This window comes from Acanthisitta chloris, unplaced genomic scaffold (assembly GCF_000695815.1).
Source record: "Acanthisitta chloris isolate BGI_N310 unplaced genomic scaffold, ASM69581v1 scaffold7922, whole genome shotgun sequence".
NCBI classification, from domain to species: Eukaryota; Metazoa; Chordata; class Aves; order Passeriformes; family Acanthisittidae; genus Acanthisitta; species Acanthisitta chloris.
In genome coordinates, this window is record NW_008659873.1 from 20,290 (window position 1) to 39,201 (window position 18,912).

The window sequence follows — 18,912 nt, forward strand, 5'->3', positions numbered from 1 at the left end:
AAACTCCAAGCCTTGAAAAGCAGGGATTGTGTCTTCACTGTGTACATAACACACTTCAAAGAAAATAGACCCAGGTGAAATCTACATTTGAAGTTCAGCCATGATGGTAAAAGGGGAAAAATGGGGAAGAATCCCATAGGTAAATACGCCAAAAAAGATCCACCCTTTTGGACACGCCAGGAGGACCTGCACTGAGCTTGTCTCAGCTAGAAGTCACTCTTAGACTTGGCATAGCTTACAGGTGGAGTCGTGGCTTAGTAGTTTCAGTCAGTTTTGCCTTAGACATCGTTTTTTGTGTCTTGCATGGAGTGCATGGCCTTACAAATGACAGGACTGCAGGTCCCCTTCCCCTGTGGGCTCTCCCCCTCCTTAGTTCAGTTCAGAGTTGTGACATAAGCAGCAATAGAAATTGATGCCAGAACAATCACTCTGGTTGTACTACTCAAGGATTCACTCGCTCTGTACTTCTTATTTGCCTTGTCATGCTGCGTTCAAAACTTTCCTGTCATTTAATATGAGCTGTTCTTGAAAGATTCTGGTTCAAAGAAAGGAGAAACTCATTATATGGATGTTAATTCTCATTGGGTTGAATGTGGAAATGGGGATCAGAGTAATTTATTTTCAGAGCACACCTGTAGTGCAATAAAATAATTTGCATAGGGTGCATTATGCAGTGTTCAAGGTTCAAGGATTTGTAAATATGTTTTTCTGCAATGCTGGATTTGCTCCATGGGCAGGACATGGCTTCTTGCTCTTTCCATTACCACTGTTTACTCAGAGTGGTCAGGTGGTCAAGGAAGACAAGAGGAGTAGAGAAATTGTCCTCCTGTTACTGCCAAGTTACTGGGTTGGCCAAAGCTCCTTCAGACTCCAGTGAGAGCTTTCACTTCACAGTTTGGTCTTTGAATACCACCTGATATATTGAATGTAGATGAAAGATTTTTTTTTTTAATGCATTCATCCCTTCTCATAGGACCCTCTCCGTAGAAGGAATTTTGCTGAACACCAGTGCACAGTTATATTTAACTGTGCTGATCGAGTAAAGTGTTATTTGCTTCCTCTCATATCTGTGCAATATTCCTAGTAGTGCTATAAGACTCTACTCCAGAAACAGCACCTCTTCAGTGGACCAGAATGGAAATGTGTGTACAGACACTGGCACAGGTTGCCCAGGGATGTGGTAGCTGCCCCGACCCTGGTGGTGTTCAAGGCCAGGCTGGATGAGCCTTGAGCAACCTGATCTAGTGATTCTTAGGAACCCTTAAATTCTATGATTCTATGATACTGAAGTGCACAAACACAGAGGCATATATGTCTATGGATGTGTATAAAAATACATGAGTATATATACACACATGATATTTCATATTTATAATGTACCATGTCTCAGTAGAGAGGCAGATCTCAAGATCTCAATATTAATTTCCAAAATCTCGGTTCCGCTAAAATCCCTTTTTGCCGTGGTTTCCTGAGGAAATGAGGCTCGTGTGGTTATTCAGCCTGTGTTGCCTTTTGCATTTGGCCTGTAACAGTCCTTGAGTTTCATCACCAGTTTTAATTAAATTCGATATGGGGGTAGAAGTCTCAGAGATATGAAGTTTTTATGGGATTAATGGAAACTGGCTGCCAAGTACAGAAGGAAAAATCCATTAATACTCGATCTGAAAGAAAGAGTGACTCTTGAGCTCACTCCTTTGAGACAATGAGATATTATGAATGCCCCAACCGTGGGAAAAACTTCAATCAGTACTCACATCTTACTAGACACTAGAGAACCCAACCACAAGATACACATTCATAGGAAACCAGGCTTCATTAGTTCCACCACTCACTTTGATACGCAGAATATAATTAAAAGAAAACTGAACATATTAGGTGTCCTTCCCCTTGAGGTTTCACACCCTTTAACAGGTTTGTGTGTACACCAGAGAGATTTGAGGATTTGGCCTTAAACTAGTGAAGAACACGGTGCTCCCAATATCCTGATTCAGAATCTTTCCAAGTATGGGATGAGACACTGCTATAAGCATAAATCTGCTGTGAACGTTTAGCAAAGAAAGGCACATACAGGATGACATGGAGAAAATCAGAGTTTAGTTTTCACACAGATAATATTCTTGAGCATAATGCCGCATGCTTCCGAGAAAAGGTGTGGAAATTACGTTAGTAGGACTTTATACTCCCGAGCAAAGTGCTAGAATGATTTCCAAATACAGAACACCCTTTCATTAAGATAAAGGAAGTGACTTGACAGTTTTTAAGACATCAAAAAACCCATCCCTGGAGTAATACACAGAACTTTGGCAAAGTTTGGGTTAAAGCAAAATCCAGTGCTGTTTATGTGATTAATATCATATTGCAAATTTTCCCTCTCATGCACAAATTATCCCACAGAGGATCCTGGAAATTAATTAAGTTATTCTGATTGAGATAACTTATATAGCTTTCCGAAATGGGATGTACCGACTGATTAAATTATAGAGCAAGTTCCATGCACATGATCTGAAAATACTATTAATGTTGTTTAGGGATACCGTGAAGAGCAACTGTGACAGGGGGAGAATATTTGAAAGGAAAAGAACTGAAATCCAAACCTAAGGAAAAGGCTGCCAGAATTCAGCTTTTCAGATCTCTAACATTCATTGCTTTTGGTTACTGCTGGGGTGGAAGAACTATGCAAGACACATCATTTGGTTTATTTAACTATCCACAGCTTCAGTTGCTGAAACAAAGTGTCATAGGATTTTTTGGTTTGGAAATTCACTTGATTAGCTATGAAGAAGGGAAAAACAAAAGTTTACCTGTACTAAATTTTCAGGGCAATATTATGCAGGAGCTTGAACACAGAAGCAATTTCAGTTCATATGTACACATATTCCCAGACACATTTCTGTTTGCAAAAGTATCAGTTATGAAAACTCTGTAGAATTCCAGAAGCTGCAGAAGTTGCAGAATACGCAAACCCACATATCACAGTGCTTGAAATTCTGAGTTGGCTTCTGTAAATGTGACTTCAGACCCATAGATTTAACTTGGATATCAAATGCATATTATATTTTCTTTTTAAATAAGTGAATTTACCAAACTAAGTTCCTAAGTGTGTTTTGCTAATCCTCAAATTTTATAGTTTTCCCAGAATAGAATCATAGAATCAACCGGGTTGGAAAAGACCTCCAAGATCATCAAGTCCAACCCTACGTGGTTACTAGAAAACCTCCAGGGATGGTGAATCCACCACCTCCCTGGGCAGCACATTCCAATGTCTGATCACTCTCTCCATAAAAAATCTCTTCCTAATATCCAACCTAACCCTCCCCTGGCAGAGCTTGAGTCTGTGCCCTCTTGTCCTGCTGCTGGTTGCCTGGGAGAAGAGACCAACCCCCACCTGACTCCAACCTCCTGTCAGGGAGTTGCAGAGGGTGAGAAGGTCTCCCCTGAGCCTCCTCTTCTCCAGGCTGAACACCCCCAGCTCCCTCAGCCTCTCCTCATATTCTACCTCACCCCTATTTGGTACTGTAATAAGGTATTTTTCATTAGTACTTCATTCAATCATACCTAGTTTTCTTTAATGTTTACAACTGAAGTTAAAGAAATAACTTGATACATCAGCAACCTGTACAGCCCCAGAAATGTGTGTATTGACTGTCAAACATTCATTACTGCTTATAAGTTCTCACACATCAAGTATATAACTCATACACGTTATATGCTGAACATCTTTATAATCAGTATAATAAATTCAAATGTTTCCTTACACCTTCTTCCTCACAATACTAAGTCACTTGGCCTTTACAGGGAGCTAAAAAAATGTTTTCTTCTCTAACTTGCATAAAGGAACTGACTGATAAAATAGACATCTTTTATTTGGCCAGAGTGGGACTATAGATCTCTCTCTCAATTGTTAATATTTTATAACTCCACATACCTACTGTGTGAAATTAAATTCTCCATTGCTGTGGTCACTGAGTCTCAGCTTGGCTAGAATTAAAAGTGAAAAGCAACTCTTAAAACATCCATTGCTTGATTTTGCTATTCTGTTTAGCTAAAAATCCGAGGGCCCTAAACTAGTTTCTGCTCTAAAGCACTATTCCTTGTGATAAACCTTTTAACTTTGGCTTTTTAAACAATTGTCAGTAACCTCTCTCTAAATATATAGGGGGTAGAGGGGTGGGAGGGAAGAAAAAGAGACTCATAACATTTGAAAGTTAAAAGCTTTATTTTAAATGACAGAGGAAAATATCGACCTACGTAATTTTCAGGCTTTTCCTTCAAAAACAAGGCTGTGTTTCTCTTGACTCCTTTTCTTTGACCAAAACAGTTGCTGGCATGAACTTGTATGGGGTCAGGCTTGAAGCTTTTTTAATTGGCCTCAGTGGATAAACAGCCAAGTGACTTTAACCTTCACAAGTCTATTTTGTATTTCATAATCTTTTTTAATTCCAAGGTGAAGTCTAGTTGCATGCACATGCCACTCTGATGTCTAATGTCTTGTTTTCGCAGACTTCACGACGTTTGATTCAGAACATTGCTGAACCATGTTTTTGGGGTTGTTTTATCTGTGTATTTATGTAAGAATAACAATTTGAAACCTTTATAACGCTTAACAAATTGCTTTTTGAATCTCTTGAGGAATGTCCATGGTTAGAATGTACCTTTTTAAACTTTGCTACTTCAAAAGCCTGAAAGATAAGGTGAAATATCGTGAGTACCTGTAATTGGGGAATTTTGTGTATTTTCACTGGAAAGATTCAGTATGTGGCAAACGTGACATTTTTTTAAAATATCATCCACTCAGGGTTTATTTTAAGTGTAAAAAAGTAAAGGACAATTTTACTCGTGGTGCTAATGCTAAGATACATGGAAAGAAAAGAGGAAATTCTCTTTTGGGGTTGATGTCACTCCAAAAGATTGATTCTGCCACAATAATGGTTGTGTCATCTGCATGATCTTTGACCATCTGATTTTTTTCTGGTGGTTTGAAAAGTATTATCTGTTCTTGTTACCAAGAAGTGTTGTAGACACTGCTGACACAGATCAGGTAAGAAACTGGGTCAGCTGACAAGATATTCCCAGTAACATTACCTTCCTGTAACCTTCTTCCTGAAGGAAGAAAATCCTTCTTTGTGAAGGATTTTCTGAGCATGGCTTGTTGTGAACTGTATAGTTTCATTTGCAGTTATTGAAAAGTCATTTCTCACTCCTAAAAATGCCCAAAACTTAGACAAGAAAAAAAGAAAATCATGTTTAAATCACATTTCTCTTTGAAATAAGAAAAATAAAAGGTGTTTCTGTATACCAAACTCTTTGGGATTACATTTCTTGGCTGTTTCCATGTATTACTCTGTCAGGAGTCTTTTCATTCGGCTTTTTTTCTGATTACAGATTATTCATTTATGGATGGGCAGCTGTAGAAACTTGCTTCTTGAATATGCAAATTAATCATGGTAATGTTTATCATAAGGAGATTTTGTGGCAGTGGAAAAGGGGTTGTGTCAACATGTTCTTGATTTCAGTTGTATCTGCTTCTACAAACGGAATTGGCCTCCTTACTTTACCTTCAGTGGATTTTTAAAGATTTTTTTTTCTTTTGCCGTTTCTCTCTCGGACGTTTACGTCCTAGACACCACTCACTAAGCAAGCTGTTCGATTCACTTGCAGAACATGATTTTGGAAGGAGCTGGCAGAATGAGTATCAATTCCAGCAGCAATCTACTCCACCAGCAGCCTTCCTGGACAGATGGATATTCCACATGCAATGGTAGGAGGAATTCTCTGACCCACATTCTTTTCCAGGAGGCAGGGGAAAGGGGTTGCTACACCTTTAAGCATGCATAAGTAGTATTTTTCAGTAGTACTAATTTACTGGAGTTTTACTTCTGGTAAGAAAAAATTCTATTTGTTACTACTTTATCTGTAAAAAGCTGAACTTGCAAAAGTCACCAGATAATGGTTTATTTCCTTATTGGCTCTTTTTCTCAACATCTAATGGTGTTGAAAGAGCCAAAAATTCTCTCTTCTTAGCCCAGAATTCTTTCTCTCTTAGCTTTACCCCTCATGCCTCCTCTGAACCAACATTACTCTTCAATGCTAATCACCCCTCTGGCTTTCCTAGGGATTAGTCCTTTTGCTCCTTTACTGTATTTGCTTTTTCAGCTCTAATTACTAGATGGCTTTCTAATTAGACTGGCATTAGAGCACTAAATACCTTGTGACTTGAGATTTTTTCCCCCCTTTTTTTCCTTTCTGTTTTGTGATTATATGTCTATGTATATATAAATAAATTCGTATATATTCTCTCACTATAAAAATATGTCTATAAACCTATATCTCTCTCTATAGTGCTTGATATCATTTGAAAATTCTTTTCATTATTCAGTGCAAAGGTAAACAAAATCTAAGCAGACAAGCACATACTTCAGTTCTCCTTCTCATCCAAAAAAATTCTACAACAAAACTTACAAGGAAAGTTCCCACTCGATGAAACTCTTACCCTTTTCTTTGTGCAGTTTCTAAATACACAGGAATACATAAGCATGTGCTTAATAAATGTGCTGACCTGTCTGCAGCAGATTCATACAGAAAAAAAGTCCTGAGTGAGTTTCACTTTGCACAGGATTTCACAAAGGGAAACTGTGGCAATCTATTTTCAAATTTCCAGTGTGAAAATCCTCAGGATTCAGTTATGTTTTAGAGAGACAGGGAGCTGAAAGCTCAGACCAGCCTGTGCAAGAGTTCACCACTTCACTATACTTTTACCTAGCTGCTTTTTCCTCTCACTAAAATATCTTCATTGATGTTAATATTCTAGTTGTCTCTGAAATTACTTTACCCTTCTGAAGTGACAGGGATACATATGAACCTCCTTTTCAAGGGCTACTTGAAGGTTCCATCAAACCTTTCGTGACATACCACACTCTTAATCACTTCCACAGTCATTCCCCAAAGGGGAGGATGAGAAACACTCCTGCAAAGTCTCTAAATTACTGGCACAGGCATTGTTGGCTAATACTGATAGAGAAACTTAAGGGCTTATTTTGGTGCTTACCTGGAAACCAATGTTTTCATCATGTATTTCAACCCATGTGTATCAATCGAAGAGACCTGAGGGCTAGTGGCACCTGAGGGAAGGTGATTTCCTAAAATGTGCCAACTCTGTTTCTTGTGGCCCTCTAGCATATCCACAGTTGTCAGTACTTCTCCCAGCTGTGTGGTTAATCCTTTCCTAGGGGAGACTGAGGACAGGCTGGTGCCATATCCTGGAGTGGTGCTGCTACAGAGCTAGGCCATGGCAGCCTTTCCTCTTTCTGTAGTATCTCATTCCCTCAGCCTTACACCCTTCATGCTCTTGTGAGCATTTTATCACACTGCTCACTCTGCTTGGCATACTCCATTGTCCTCCTTTCCCAAGGAATAAATTGCACTGAACTCTGTGAGGACACACCAAAGCAGTCCTGCCTTTGCTCTTATCTTACAGACTTATCCTATCCCACGTACAATTTCTTTCATTTATGTAAATTATTGTCATGCAATGACATATAACAGATTAAAAGATTGCCAAGAGAAGATTCAGACACTTAAACAAGAAAATTAGGCAGATTTCCTAACTAAAAATGAATTTTACAGCTACATTCAGAAATCATCTTGTCTGACTATGCAGTAATATGCAGTCATCACAATTCCAGCTCTGTCCTGAAGCTCTGGGCTATCCAGATAGGCTTTTGCTGTGGAGCAGTATGAGAATCCCTTAGCTGTTAACCTTCTTTGATTAAATCCCACAATTCATATTCAATCCCTACTAAGTTTCAAATAAAGTCCCCACGTCACACTCTGAGAATTTTGTAAGGTTTTCTCATCATTTTCTGATGCACTAAAATTATCTTCTCCCACATCCCTTTTCAACAGTACTTCTGCAAAGTATCTTCCATCCAAGAATTTTGGTGTATTTAGCCAACAGTAATAAATTAATTCTTACAAACTCAATCAGCCAAGAGATGTGTAATGTAATAATTCCCAGCTTTTAACTGGAAAACTTAGGCCAAACCCCCCACAATATCTTCTCCAGCAATAGCTACTGAACCAGTGTTTAAAACTGAGAAGAGTGTCTAGATCTGTGGACTTCCAAGGCATGCAATTTGGCTATAAATCTTTATTGTTGGTGACATAATCCTGTGGTGCTAACAGAGACAGTAAATACTTCTTTTCTTTTCCAGTATCCAGTAGCTTCTATGGTACACAGTGGCATGAAATACACCCACAGTACTGGACTAAGTTTCAAGTCTGGGAGTGGCTGCAGCATCTCCTTGATACCAACCAACTGGATGCCAACTGCATACCTTTCCAGGAGTTCGATATCAATGGGGAACATCTGTGTAGTATGAGCCTGCAGGAATTCACTCAGGCAGCTGGAACAGCAGGGCAACTGCTTTACAGCAACCTTCAGCACCTAAAATGGAATGGTAAATAGATATTAGACAGAGACTAATACAGTGGTCTGAATTCTGGGATCATCACAAGTCACTTACATTCCCCAGAAACCTACCAGGCAGATCATATTTGATATGTTTGCTATTCTGCTTATAGCTCATTCACTGTGTCACTAAATTTCTTAGATATGACTTAAGGCAGAATTCTGAAGGAGCAAGAGGAAAGGGTATGTCTCCCACCTCAAAATTTGCCCTCTGGCTCAAGGTGTAGAAGTTGCTGCTTCGAGCTAATACCTTTGATTCTTCTGTGCTCATTGTCATATGTCCTACCTGCCATATGCTTTCTTCCAGGCCAGTGTGGAAGTGACATGTACCAATCTCATAATGTCATTGTGAAGACAGAGCAAACAGGTGTGTAATGGTTGGGTACCTTGTCTTTTGATGGTGACCAAAAGGGGAAACTGTTCATGCCAAGAGAGAGAGATCAAAGTGGCATTAAATAAAATGAAAAGTGTGTCATGAAGAATTAAAGAAGTAGCACAAATATCCAACCTTGGCAGTGTTCAGAGCCAGGTCGGACGAGGCCTTGAGCAACCTGGTCTATTGGGGAGATGTCCCTGCCCAGGGGGTTGGGGCTGGATGATCTGTAAGGTCCATTCCGACCCCTAAAATTCTATGATTTTATGACTCTATGATCAGTCAGTGCCTAGTTCTGAAGTTTTGGGTAATATCACATGTACGTGGCCACTTTTGCTCAAAGATGTCTGCAGTATCCACAGTCTACAGAGCTGGAATAGTTTGCAGTGCTCAATGAATGCAGCTTTGTCAAGGACTTCATTCTATGCTTCCTTCAGCACATTTCAAAACAACTGTTTTAACAATATGTTCAGTCTAAAAAGAGAGAAAAAAAAGAAAGAAAAAAATTTTATTGTGAAGTGCTGTCAATGTTTGAAACAAGAGGAAATTTCCCAACAAAACAACTTGGAGACGAAACAAAATATTTCATTTTAATTTCTTCACATGTGCCAGGCAATATTTTGACTTGATCAGGTCTGCATTTTTCCTGTTGCAGTCTTTTTTTTTTTTAGTGTGTTCATAGCTAGATCCCTTTCCTCCCTGGATTTTGTTTCACTGAGAAAAGAACTTCTGCTAGGTTCAGCCCTGTTCTTCAGGCATGATTTTCCTGGTTCCTTTGCCAGAGCACCCCTGTCCATAGCTAAACACTCTTGATGCCCCTAGTCCCAGACTCTTTGTATGCAGGTGTGTTCATGAGCCATGTTTTATTGAACACAGATTTGTTGCATGTGGCATCTCCAACAAACACTGTGAGCCTGTTTTTGGGTGGTTCTAGACGTGCAGAATCAGGAGTGGTGTGGATGGGCTCTGGTGATGCTCACCACAGGCAGTGGGAGTGGGTTTAATTTCTGCATGAGGAGGAGCTGGAAGTGTGGATTGGGAATGCTGGGAAAGATATTCCTTTTGAGCCAGCAGGGACAGGGCTGGTGGTTTTGGGGGGAAGCCTGCCTCATTCTAGTGAACCATCCCAGCTGCAAAGACATGGGTGCTGAAAAAGGCCAAAGCAGGAAGGCAAACTGTCTCCCCATGTTCTGGCTGGGTAAGGCCTGTCTTCAGAGGCAACATTAGGCAGATCAGGTGTCCAAGCAAGCAAAGGGTGTGTGCTATTGTAGGAACACAAGCTCTGGGTGCCCAAACATGCAGCTATTACTTAGCATGCCTGCTAAATTCCTATGTCATAAGTGGTAACTCAGCCAAACATAATGATTTAGCTATAACTCACTTTTGGGGTTTGGATTTCATTTATATGAACATGAAAAACAATAGCTATAACCTATGTTTGAACCTTATATCTCGTTCTTTCTGACCTGGTTTCAAAGGAAAAAGAGATTTTTAAGGCTTCTGACCTCAAAATTGCACTGTAAAGAGTCTAATTTCCAGATCAGCATATAGATCATGAAGACAATACTTCTGTACTGCTTATATTGATCCAGAATGTCACTACTTATCCCTCTTTAATCATGAAGGTGTTTTTTAGGTTAAGGATGGGGACTTGATGTGCCTGGAATAAAATGTCCCTTCATCTAGGACTAGGCTTTGATGTTTCTCACTATGTGCTTAAACATGAAGCTCTGTTTCAGAGAAGACTTTCGAGTTCTACCATTGTAAAAATAAATGCTCATCATAAACATCCTTCTGTTTTACTAGATATTTGAGAACACTTTCATCTCTATGGCACCAACACACTGTCATAATCATCAGGGGCTGAGAATTCAGGACTGGATTGGGTAGAATTAGAGATGATTTGGCATAGGAAACCACCTTCAAGGCCAGGCATAAATGATGTATTAGCCAGGAGAAGGAAACACATACTACATTATGTCTAAAAGTCAGTGCTGTGTGTAAATGCATTTGCCTGAATATACAAAAACCTATCCATAATTTGAGTGACAGGAATTTCTGTACATTGCCACTTCACTTCTTAGTTCCCTTGACAGCACTTTATTTTTCTGCACATTTCTAATTCCCTCAGTGCTCAATATTTACCTCTGCACGAAAAAATGTTCTTTTAGTGATCTGATTTTCCTTTTGGTCCTTTACTTTCAGACCCATCGTTAATGGTGTCCTGGAAAGAAGAGAATTACCTGTATGACAGTGGCTATGGTAGTACAGTAGGTAACTACCATCACAATACTTGATGCATTTCTGAGATGGTTTTATTGTTGTCTGAGGCTATTAGTTTAAATGTCTTCTTTTTAATTCCCAGAGTTATTGGACAGTAAAACATTCTGTCGTGCCCAGATTTCCATGATGACACCTAGTTACCAATCTTCTGGTAAGGAACTTGTAATTATACTTTTAATTGTTTGTCACTTGTCCCAAAGCTACCGTCATGTAATAGTCTCTGTGGTCTTCTATTGTAGGATTAAATCTGAGCCTCCAGTAATTTTAAACCAAGCAATGCTGATTCTGACAGATTTTTTTTAGCTGTCATTATTACAATAACTTTCTTTAAAGAAGTGCTTCTGTCTACTCTCTGTCAAGAGAAAGATGACCAAATAATCTGCAATCTCCACATATCTTTTAAAGCGACTGAGTCAAAGGGATAGATGTTAGAGAGACGAGACATTCCAGCTACACCACGCTTCTCTGTATGGGCAAACCAGTGCCATATTCCTCCCCAGAAGTGGCTGTTTCCCTAGTGAGCCAGTGATTCATGCTGAGTAGGTTGCTAGGTTTGGGGCCAGGCTTTGGGTTGGCCCAGGGAAGCTGTAGGACAGGCACCAAGCCCTCTGCCCAACTGCTCCAGCACGAGGACTTCCTACTGGAGCTGTCTCAGCTGACATCAGGGTGGTCACTGCACACTGCTTCACTTCCTTCAGGGAAAGTTACAACCTGCCTGCTAAAGAGCAGGAGACAGAGCAAACCTGTTTTCTGTAGTGCCCAGGGAAAGTGCAGTCTGGTCACACACGTCAGGGTGCTCTGTGTGCCCTGAGCTGGGGCAGAGGTGAAACAGTAAGGCAGTGGGAAAAGAGCAGAGCAGAGATGGCAGGGGACAGGGAAAGGCAGGTCCTTCTTCAGAGGCTGAGGGAAAAAGCAGTGGAAGACCTGGAGGGGTAAGAAAGGAAAGGACACTGCTGTAGGTGCAGCCTAGCAGGTGCTATCTCTGCACTGGGGACAGCCCTGTGCTCTGTCTGTGGTGGCAGTCACAGCCTCTGTGCCTACCCATTCAGTGCTTCTCCCAGCCTGGCTGGGCTTGCCAAGTGACACACAGCTCAAACAAATGCACTCAGCTATAAATGAAAAAAAAAAAAACAACCAAAGAAGAGAGCGAAAACCTGACCAGAAGAAGAAATAAAAAACCCCGACCAAACACTCTGTTTGCTTTCTCTGCCACCTCCACCCACTCTCACAAGATGTCTACCAGGATTTCAGAGCTCTCTGACAGGACTCAGGACTTGTCCAGATCCTGGCACGGTGTGTTCATCTGCTGACTGCTTAAGCCTAGAGCTAGGGTGGCACACCAAGGGCACAGCCTCCTGTAAAAACTAAATTTGTATATCCCGTAAAAAAATGGCTCATTCCTGAATCATATGCAAATAATGTGTAACCTTTTGTCAAAAGTTTTGCAAGACAGCTTTGTTGAAACTGCATCATAACTCTTTTCATCTGTCAGGCCTCAGCCTCCTAACATGGCATGTTTGAAACCAGTCTCCACCTAGGAGCTGTGGCAGAGCAGGAGGATATTTACACAGCTGAAATCCAGAATAAATCGCTGGGTAGGCAGAAGGCAACTGAACTTCCAAGAAGAAATCTCCAGCTAAGTGGAGCATAACAAACATTTGCAAGCAAATTGTGGGATTTTTAAATGAGAAAGATTTATATGAGGGCAAATAAAGGACTGGGTCCTGCTCTCCTTACCTGGAGTTCCCACAGGCTTTTAATAACATCAGGGGAATCATAATCTGAGGAAAGGCAGTGAAATAAGCCTCATTTTACTTCCCCCACACCACCCCTTGAGTAAGGTTCAGGCTAATTCCTGCTCTTTGAGAGAGGGAAGGCAAAATGACTCAGAGCACGTTTGCTGCTTGAGGGTCAAGGACAGTAATTTATCAGGCTCAGAACAGTGGAGGTTAGGCTCATCCCCACGGACTTGTTCAGTTTATGTTTCCAGTTATGTATGAATAAAGCAAGTGTGTGAATAACTTTGCATCTACCTTTTCACATGCAGTTATTGCAGTAGCTTGTGCAAATCTGACAAGTTTCTATGCAAATAAATATTTCCTGTGAGTCATTTTCCCATGCAAATGTCTGGTTTCCATGAAAAGTATGATAATTGTGCATTCATAGAAGCTGGGAAAACATGCGTGGGACCTTCAGCTTTGCTTTATGGGATTCAGGGACAAATATGCTGAAAAGCAAACACAGAAGGGGCTCCCTCTGAGGACTATCCCACAGATTTTGGGAGACTTGGAGCAATCAGATGAAAGCTATTAATTAAGAGTGAGAGCAGAGCCAGGCTGCAGCGGTTTGAGGGCGGGAGGGTTGAACGTGCAGACTGCGAGGTAGTTTACAGTCATGAACAGGCAGAACTATTCTTTCTTTTTTTTTTCATTTCTGAAGAAACACTTGTGCCAGAAACCTTATTCCTCCTCTGGCTGACTGCAGGTGATAAAGTACCATCGATGAGAAATGGCTTGTTTCTATGGCTCTGAGCCACAGGAAAATATATGCACGTCCAGCTGCCAAAAACTCCTACTAGTGCAGCCCCTTTCCCCCCTCCCTGCCCCCCCAAACAACAATGCTCTGCCAGTTCATTATGTTTTAGCCAGGTAGGTGTTCTGTGCTTTGGTACCAGCACATACATTTCACATTAGATCATCTCTTTAGAAACAAATAAGCCCCCAAAGATACGTGCTTCTGCAAAGACTAAGACATAATGGGACAATTCAGGATTCCTTTTATAGATGTGATCATCTTATTTTTCTCTCTCTCACACATAACATGAGGTGAGGTATTTGTTAATCAAATCTAGGTTTCAAAAGCCAAATGTTTACCTCTGCATTCATTCTTTATTCATCAATGGTCTCTTTGAGAAGTGTGCTGATTAACATATGGTACAGAAAACAAAACTCTCCCTCCTCACTTAGATTACCTTCCGAAAAGTGATTATCTTTAAAAGAGATATTTGTTCTTTTTTGTGGTTTTTATTTCTTTCAACCTGCTAGTCAATGGAAAGCCTTTAATCAAATTTACAAATAGGCTTCATTTTCCTTCTCTGCAGACTCTTCAGACGCAAAAAAATCGCAAGATCATACCCCAAAGTCCCACACTAAGAAGCACAGTAAGTCAACATCCATGTTTATAATGGTTGGTTAGTTGATTGAAGGAAAAACACATGAAAAGCAAATCATCTTCGGGAGGGAAGAGGAAACATTTTGAAAGCAAAACTGGTTAGATCGCTATTGTGATTGAATCCTCCAAGGATCTGACTGTCTAGCACTGTTTGTTTACATTATTTGTGACTCAATTTTGTTAAACTTTTCAAATTGCTTGTATCAGTGAGGGCTTATGGGGAAGCAAGTAGAAAATCAGCTGTCTTTGCCCTATGTTGAGCTGGGCTGGTAGACTGGAGTGAAGGAATGATGAGGAAGACCCAGGATTACATCAGGAAGGTCTTTGCGTGGGCACAGTCATGCTCGTGCCTGTGCCTGCCTGGTGCAGCATACACCACAGACCCTGCTCAGCATCTCCCTGCACAACTTCTCACACATGGCAGCACAAGCAAGCACCAGTCCCTCAATCTTGCCACCTTCTTCTCTTCTGATATGACAGTCTTTCCACTCCCCTCAACTGCTTTTTTTTCTGCTAGATTTTATTCAATCTGACTTGGAAGACAGGTTGCCATAATTGTGATTTCTGTACATAGTTCCATTAATATACTTTATTGAGGATTTTATGCTGAAAATAGCTTGTGTATGTCTTTTGTGTCACGTGTAATTCCCTGTTTATAATAGAAAAGCTTAATATTGGTCCTTCACTTCATTCTGTACTGTTCAATTTCATCCTGTTTGTATATGACTTCCAGATTACATCTCTTCCTGACTCCTCTTGTTACTCTGTTCTGTCACTTTTGCCCATACAGAACTCCTGAACTTTATATCTTTACACAGAAATATCATTTCTTATTGTGTGTATAACAAGGTTGTTAATGAAAGGATTAGATGGGAGTGGTCTGAAGACAGATCTGTGAGGAACTGAGGTCTCTTGGCTTGTTCAGCTTAGAGAAGAGAAGGCTGAGGGGTGTTTTCCTCACAGTCTGCAGCTTCCTCAAGAAGGGCATCAGAGGGGGAGATGCTGATCTCTCTCTGGTGACCAGTGGTAGGACATGAGGAAATGGAATGAAGCTGTGTCAAGGGAAGTTCAGACTGGACAATAGAGAAAGGTTCTTCATCCAGAGGGTGGTCAATCACTGGAACAGGCTCCCCAGGGAAATGGTCACTGCACCAAGTCTGACAGAGTTCAAGGAGTGTCTTAGTCATATGATTTAGTTTTAGGAAGTCCTGTGAGGATCAGGGAGTAGGACTCGATGATCCTTAAAGGTCCTTTCCAACTCAAGATATTCTATGGTTTTAAGAATTTAATCACAGCCTTGACATACAGAACAGGTCACATTGTCAGGCTGGGCTAATCACCTACATCTCCAGTTTCTTCAGTACTGCTCTGTATCATGACCATTAAGTACATCACTCATGCCCAGATAAGCCTAGTCCACCACATTTCACTGGTTCTAGAAAAAAAAAAAAAAAGATAATAGCAAAGGTAAATATTGGATTAGTTGTCTGAAATCTCATTCTACTCATATTGCACTGTATACCATTTTCAGGTTACCTTCACATCTTTGACTAGCTTGTTTCCTTCTTAATTTGGTCTAATTGCATGCTTTTGAAGTCAGACCAAAGGACTGCTGTCTTTCTGGCTCACCTTGTCACTGTGTTTGTTATTCTTCTTTTGCAAACTGCTTCATTTGACTTGTAGGATTTAATTTATTTGTTTTCTTTTTGACCTGGGCTTTCTGGTGCCATCTCTGTAGTAACTGTGGGATGTGTTTGTGCTTTAGCTGGGAGGCCTGTTGAATTTAGAGATCTGTTTTTGCCTTTTCTTTATCGTGCTCAAACTTTTGAACACCCTTTTCACATGCAATTTTGGCAGGCCAGTTTTGTCACTGTCCCTCTCTCTACTGGACACCTTCTTACTTACTCATTCATGCAGAATGGCATTTCACCTCCTGTGCCTTCTGTCTGGCTTTTAAATGCATGGAAGTTCAGTGCCTACTTCACAGTAACTTGGCTGTTTCACGTACTACACAATAATATCAGGTTACATGCTGTGCTGGAGAAGAGTGTCAGGAAAAATGGGCAAATAGGATGAGGGGAAGGCTTAAACATGTTCTCTTCAGGGCACAAGCAGTGCCAAAGGCAGAAGGAAGTGTTGGGTCGTTTGGATGTTGCTACCCCTGGTTGCTGGAGCTCCTACCTGTCTGCCACAGGGCTCAGACTGCCTAAGGCCAACACAGAGTAAAGCCTGTCAGTGTTTTTTACCTATATATCTCTGAGGTTGGGGGTCCAGCATGCCAGAAAATATGGTCTGTCTCTACGGAGCATTCAACCTCTGTAGATGACATTAAAGTGGCAAGCACAGCCCAGAGAGCTCTTGAGACACTCCTTCCTGCCCCCTTTTCCCTTTCAGACCCTCGAGGAACTCATCTTTGGGAATTTATTCGAGATATTCTTCTCAATCCTGAGAAAAACCCAGGATTAATCAAGTGGGAAGACCGGTCAGAAGGTGTCTTCAGATTTTTAAAATCTGAAGCTGTGGCTCAGCTCTGGGGAAAGAAGAAAAACAACAGCAGCATGACTTATGAGAAACTCAGCCGGGCTATGAGGTGAGCTGAAATGCTGCTGAGCAAGACTGTGGCACATATACAGACTAACTGAATGGAGAATCTGTTTGACTTTTAAAAATGATTTGTCAGCAGCACCAGTTGCTTTCATTGACAGTTGAGACTCTTCCACTAATTCAAAAAGACTATAACACTATGTTCTTTGTCTTCTCCACGATATAATATATATAACACAAATAATTGTGTGTGTATGTATATGTATATATAAAAAAAGGTACTCTTGTTGCTTTCTACTCAAACAACCAGTCTAGGATACACACATGGTTGCAGCAAGCTGAAAGTTCATGTCCTATTGAGCTGGGAAAGCTCAAATGGCCCAGTAATGGTCAGAGACTTCGTTATTTCCAGCAATGTTCACAAACTAGACATACTCCACATCCATTCTCTTAAAATAGCTTTACAATCCCTGTCAGGATTTTCTTTCCTCTTTGATTTAACACTTTGAGTGTTTTTCCATAATCAAATATGAGAGTTCAACATGTGTTTTTCAAATGGAAGCTCAGATCCTTTCCTAGTCTGATTTCAGATCCTGACTTATCTGGCAAAAAAACCCCACAACAAACCCATGAAATCTCATAAGAGTGTGTGATAAATATGGCAATGTGCTTTGACCTGAAATATGGTGCAATTCAAACTCAGAAGCTAAGTAATATAAAGTAAAAAGGAGACATCAATTTTTCCTTCTCTGTCATGAAGTTATAACAATCTTAGGCATTTTATCTCCCTCAACAGAAAATAAAGACTTCTAAGTTAGCTGAGGGATTGCCTAGTTGGCAGTGACCTTTTAGAACCACAGGTGAATTTACTCCTAAATTTTTTTCTGTGTTTTTATTTTAACAGATACTATTATAAAAGGGAAATCCTGGAGCGTGTGGATGGTCGGAGACTAGTATATAAATTTGGAAAGAATGCTCGTGGCTGGAGAGAAAACGAGAATTAAATATATCAAGAAATAACATTTAAAACATATGGATGTAAATATTCAAAGACTATTTTCTTATATTTATGTACCAAACTGGGGTGAAAAAACAACTCTACTTCTGTCGGGAAGAAAGAACATTATCATTATTGGTGTTAAAATTATTTTATTTGAAGTATGTCCTGTATGGGGAAAAAATGTACACAGTTTTCTGTGATATAAGTTAACATTATAGAAATATGATTATTTTTCCCTTCTTGTGAAGTTTTCCTCTTTTTTTTTTCCCCTGTTTTATTTTTTTTTGATTTTTTTTTTTTTGTTTTAAAATCATACAGGCATAATGTGATTTATGAGTCATGCAAAGAAAGGGAAGGAACTAAATACTAGGGCATTTAGGGAGTATGATAATCCACTTTGGAAGGCAACTATAAGTGGTGGAAACAGTAAAGCATCTCTGAGCCAAGTAGCCTTCTTTCATAGTCAGCTAGTTTATAGCTTGCATTGGCCAATACCACTTGTTCCTTCCCTCCTCTGATTTCTCTGTGTTTTAATACTTTGCTGGCTTCCAGCTGCTTTTGTTGAGCTAGACAGTGGGTTCCTCTTCAGCTGGCTGATCCCAGCCACAGAGAGCAGTCTCTGCAAGCTGTCAGCATTTATTTGGAGAACCCATACTACCTCCCCCACTGTGACCTTCTTTTCTAGGCAGAAGTTTAAGACCAAACCTTACCTGATATGGAGTATCCTCCCTAACCTCCAAAAAGCATTCAGCTCATCCCAGGAAAAGGGCTATTTGTTTTTAACACTGGACATGAACTGCAGGAAGAGAGTCAATTTTGGGGACCAAAAGGTATCGAAGGAAGATAGTTGTTTTCCAGTTGGGCAAACTCACTAAAAGGCACTGTTTTCCCAGTAGGAATGCTAATACTCCTCTCTCCCTCTTGCTTTCTTAATTAAATCATTACAATCCGTGCCATATGGAGCAGTGAGGAGGTGGGAAAGCAAAACATATATTAATCCCATGGCATGAGGAAGCAGTCTGCCACAGTTCCTTCAAGTTGTATGGTCCTCCTGGCAGGTCAAGTCCCACTTGG

General features: G+C 40.4%; 1 protein-coding gene across 3 annotated transcripts in view; it reads left to right on the forward strand.

The window, feature by feature from the left end:
• Positions 1-18,073, forward strand: part of EHF (ets homologous factor) — a 31,074-nt gene extending 13,001 nt beyond the window's left edge. Inside the window, exons 1-9 of one of the 3 annotated variants that reach the window (XM_009069572.1) lie at positions 255-296; positions 5,659-5,758; positions 8,211-8,456; positions 8,775-8,834; positions 11,046-11,114; positions 11,206-11,274; positions 14,224-14,283; positions 16,689-16,884; positions 17,743-18,071. In XM_009069572.1, the coding sequence (XP_009067820.1) occupies positions 5,662-5,758; positions 8,211-8,456; positions 8,775-8,834; positions 11,046-11,114; positions 11,206-11,274; positions 14,224-14,283; positions 16,689-16,884; positions 17,743-17,842 (897 nt within the window). In that variant the 5' untranslated portion in view covers positions 255-296; positions 5,659-5,661 and the 3' untranslated portion in view covers positions 17,843-18,071. Of the gene's footprint in view, positions 1-254; positions 297-5,658; positions 5,759-8,210; positions 8,457-8,774; positions 8,835-11,045; positions 11,115-11,205; positions 11,275-12,093; positions 12,097-14,223; positions 14,284-16,688; positions 16,885-17,742 lie in introns of those variants that run through there. The other 2 variants (XM_009069570.1, XM_009069571.1) reach the window with 2 other exon arrangements.
• The last annotated feature ends 839 nt before the right edge of the window (positions 18,074-18,912 follow it).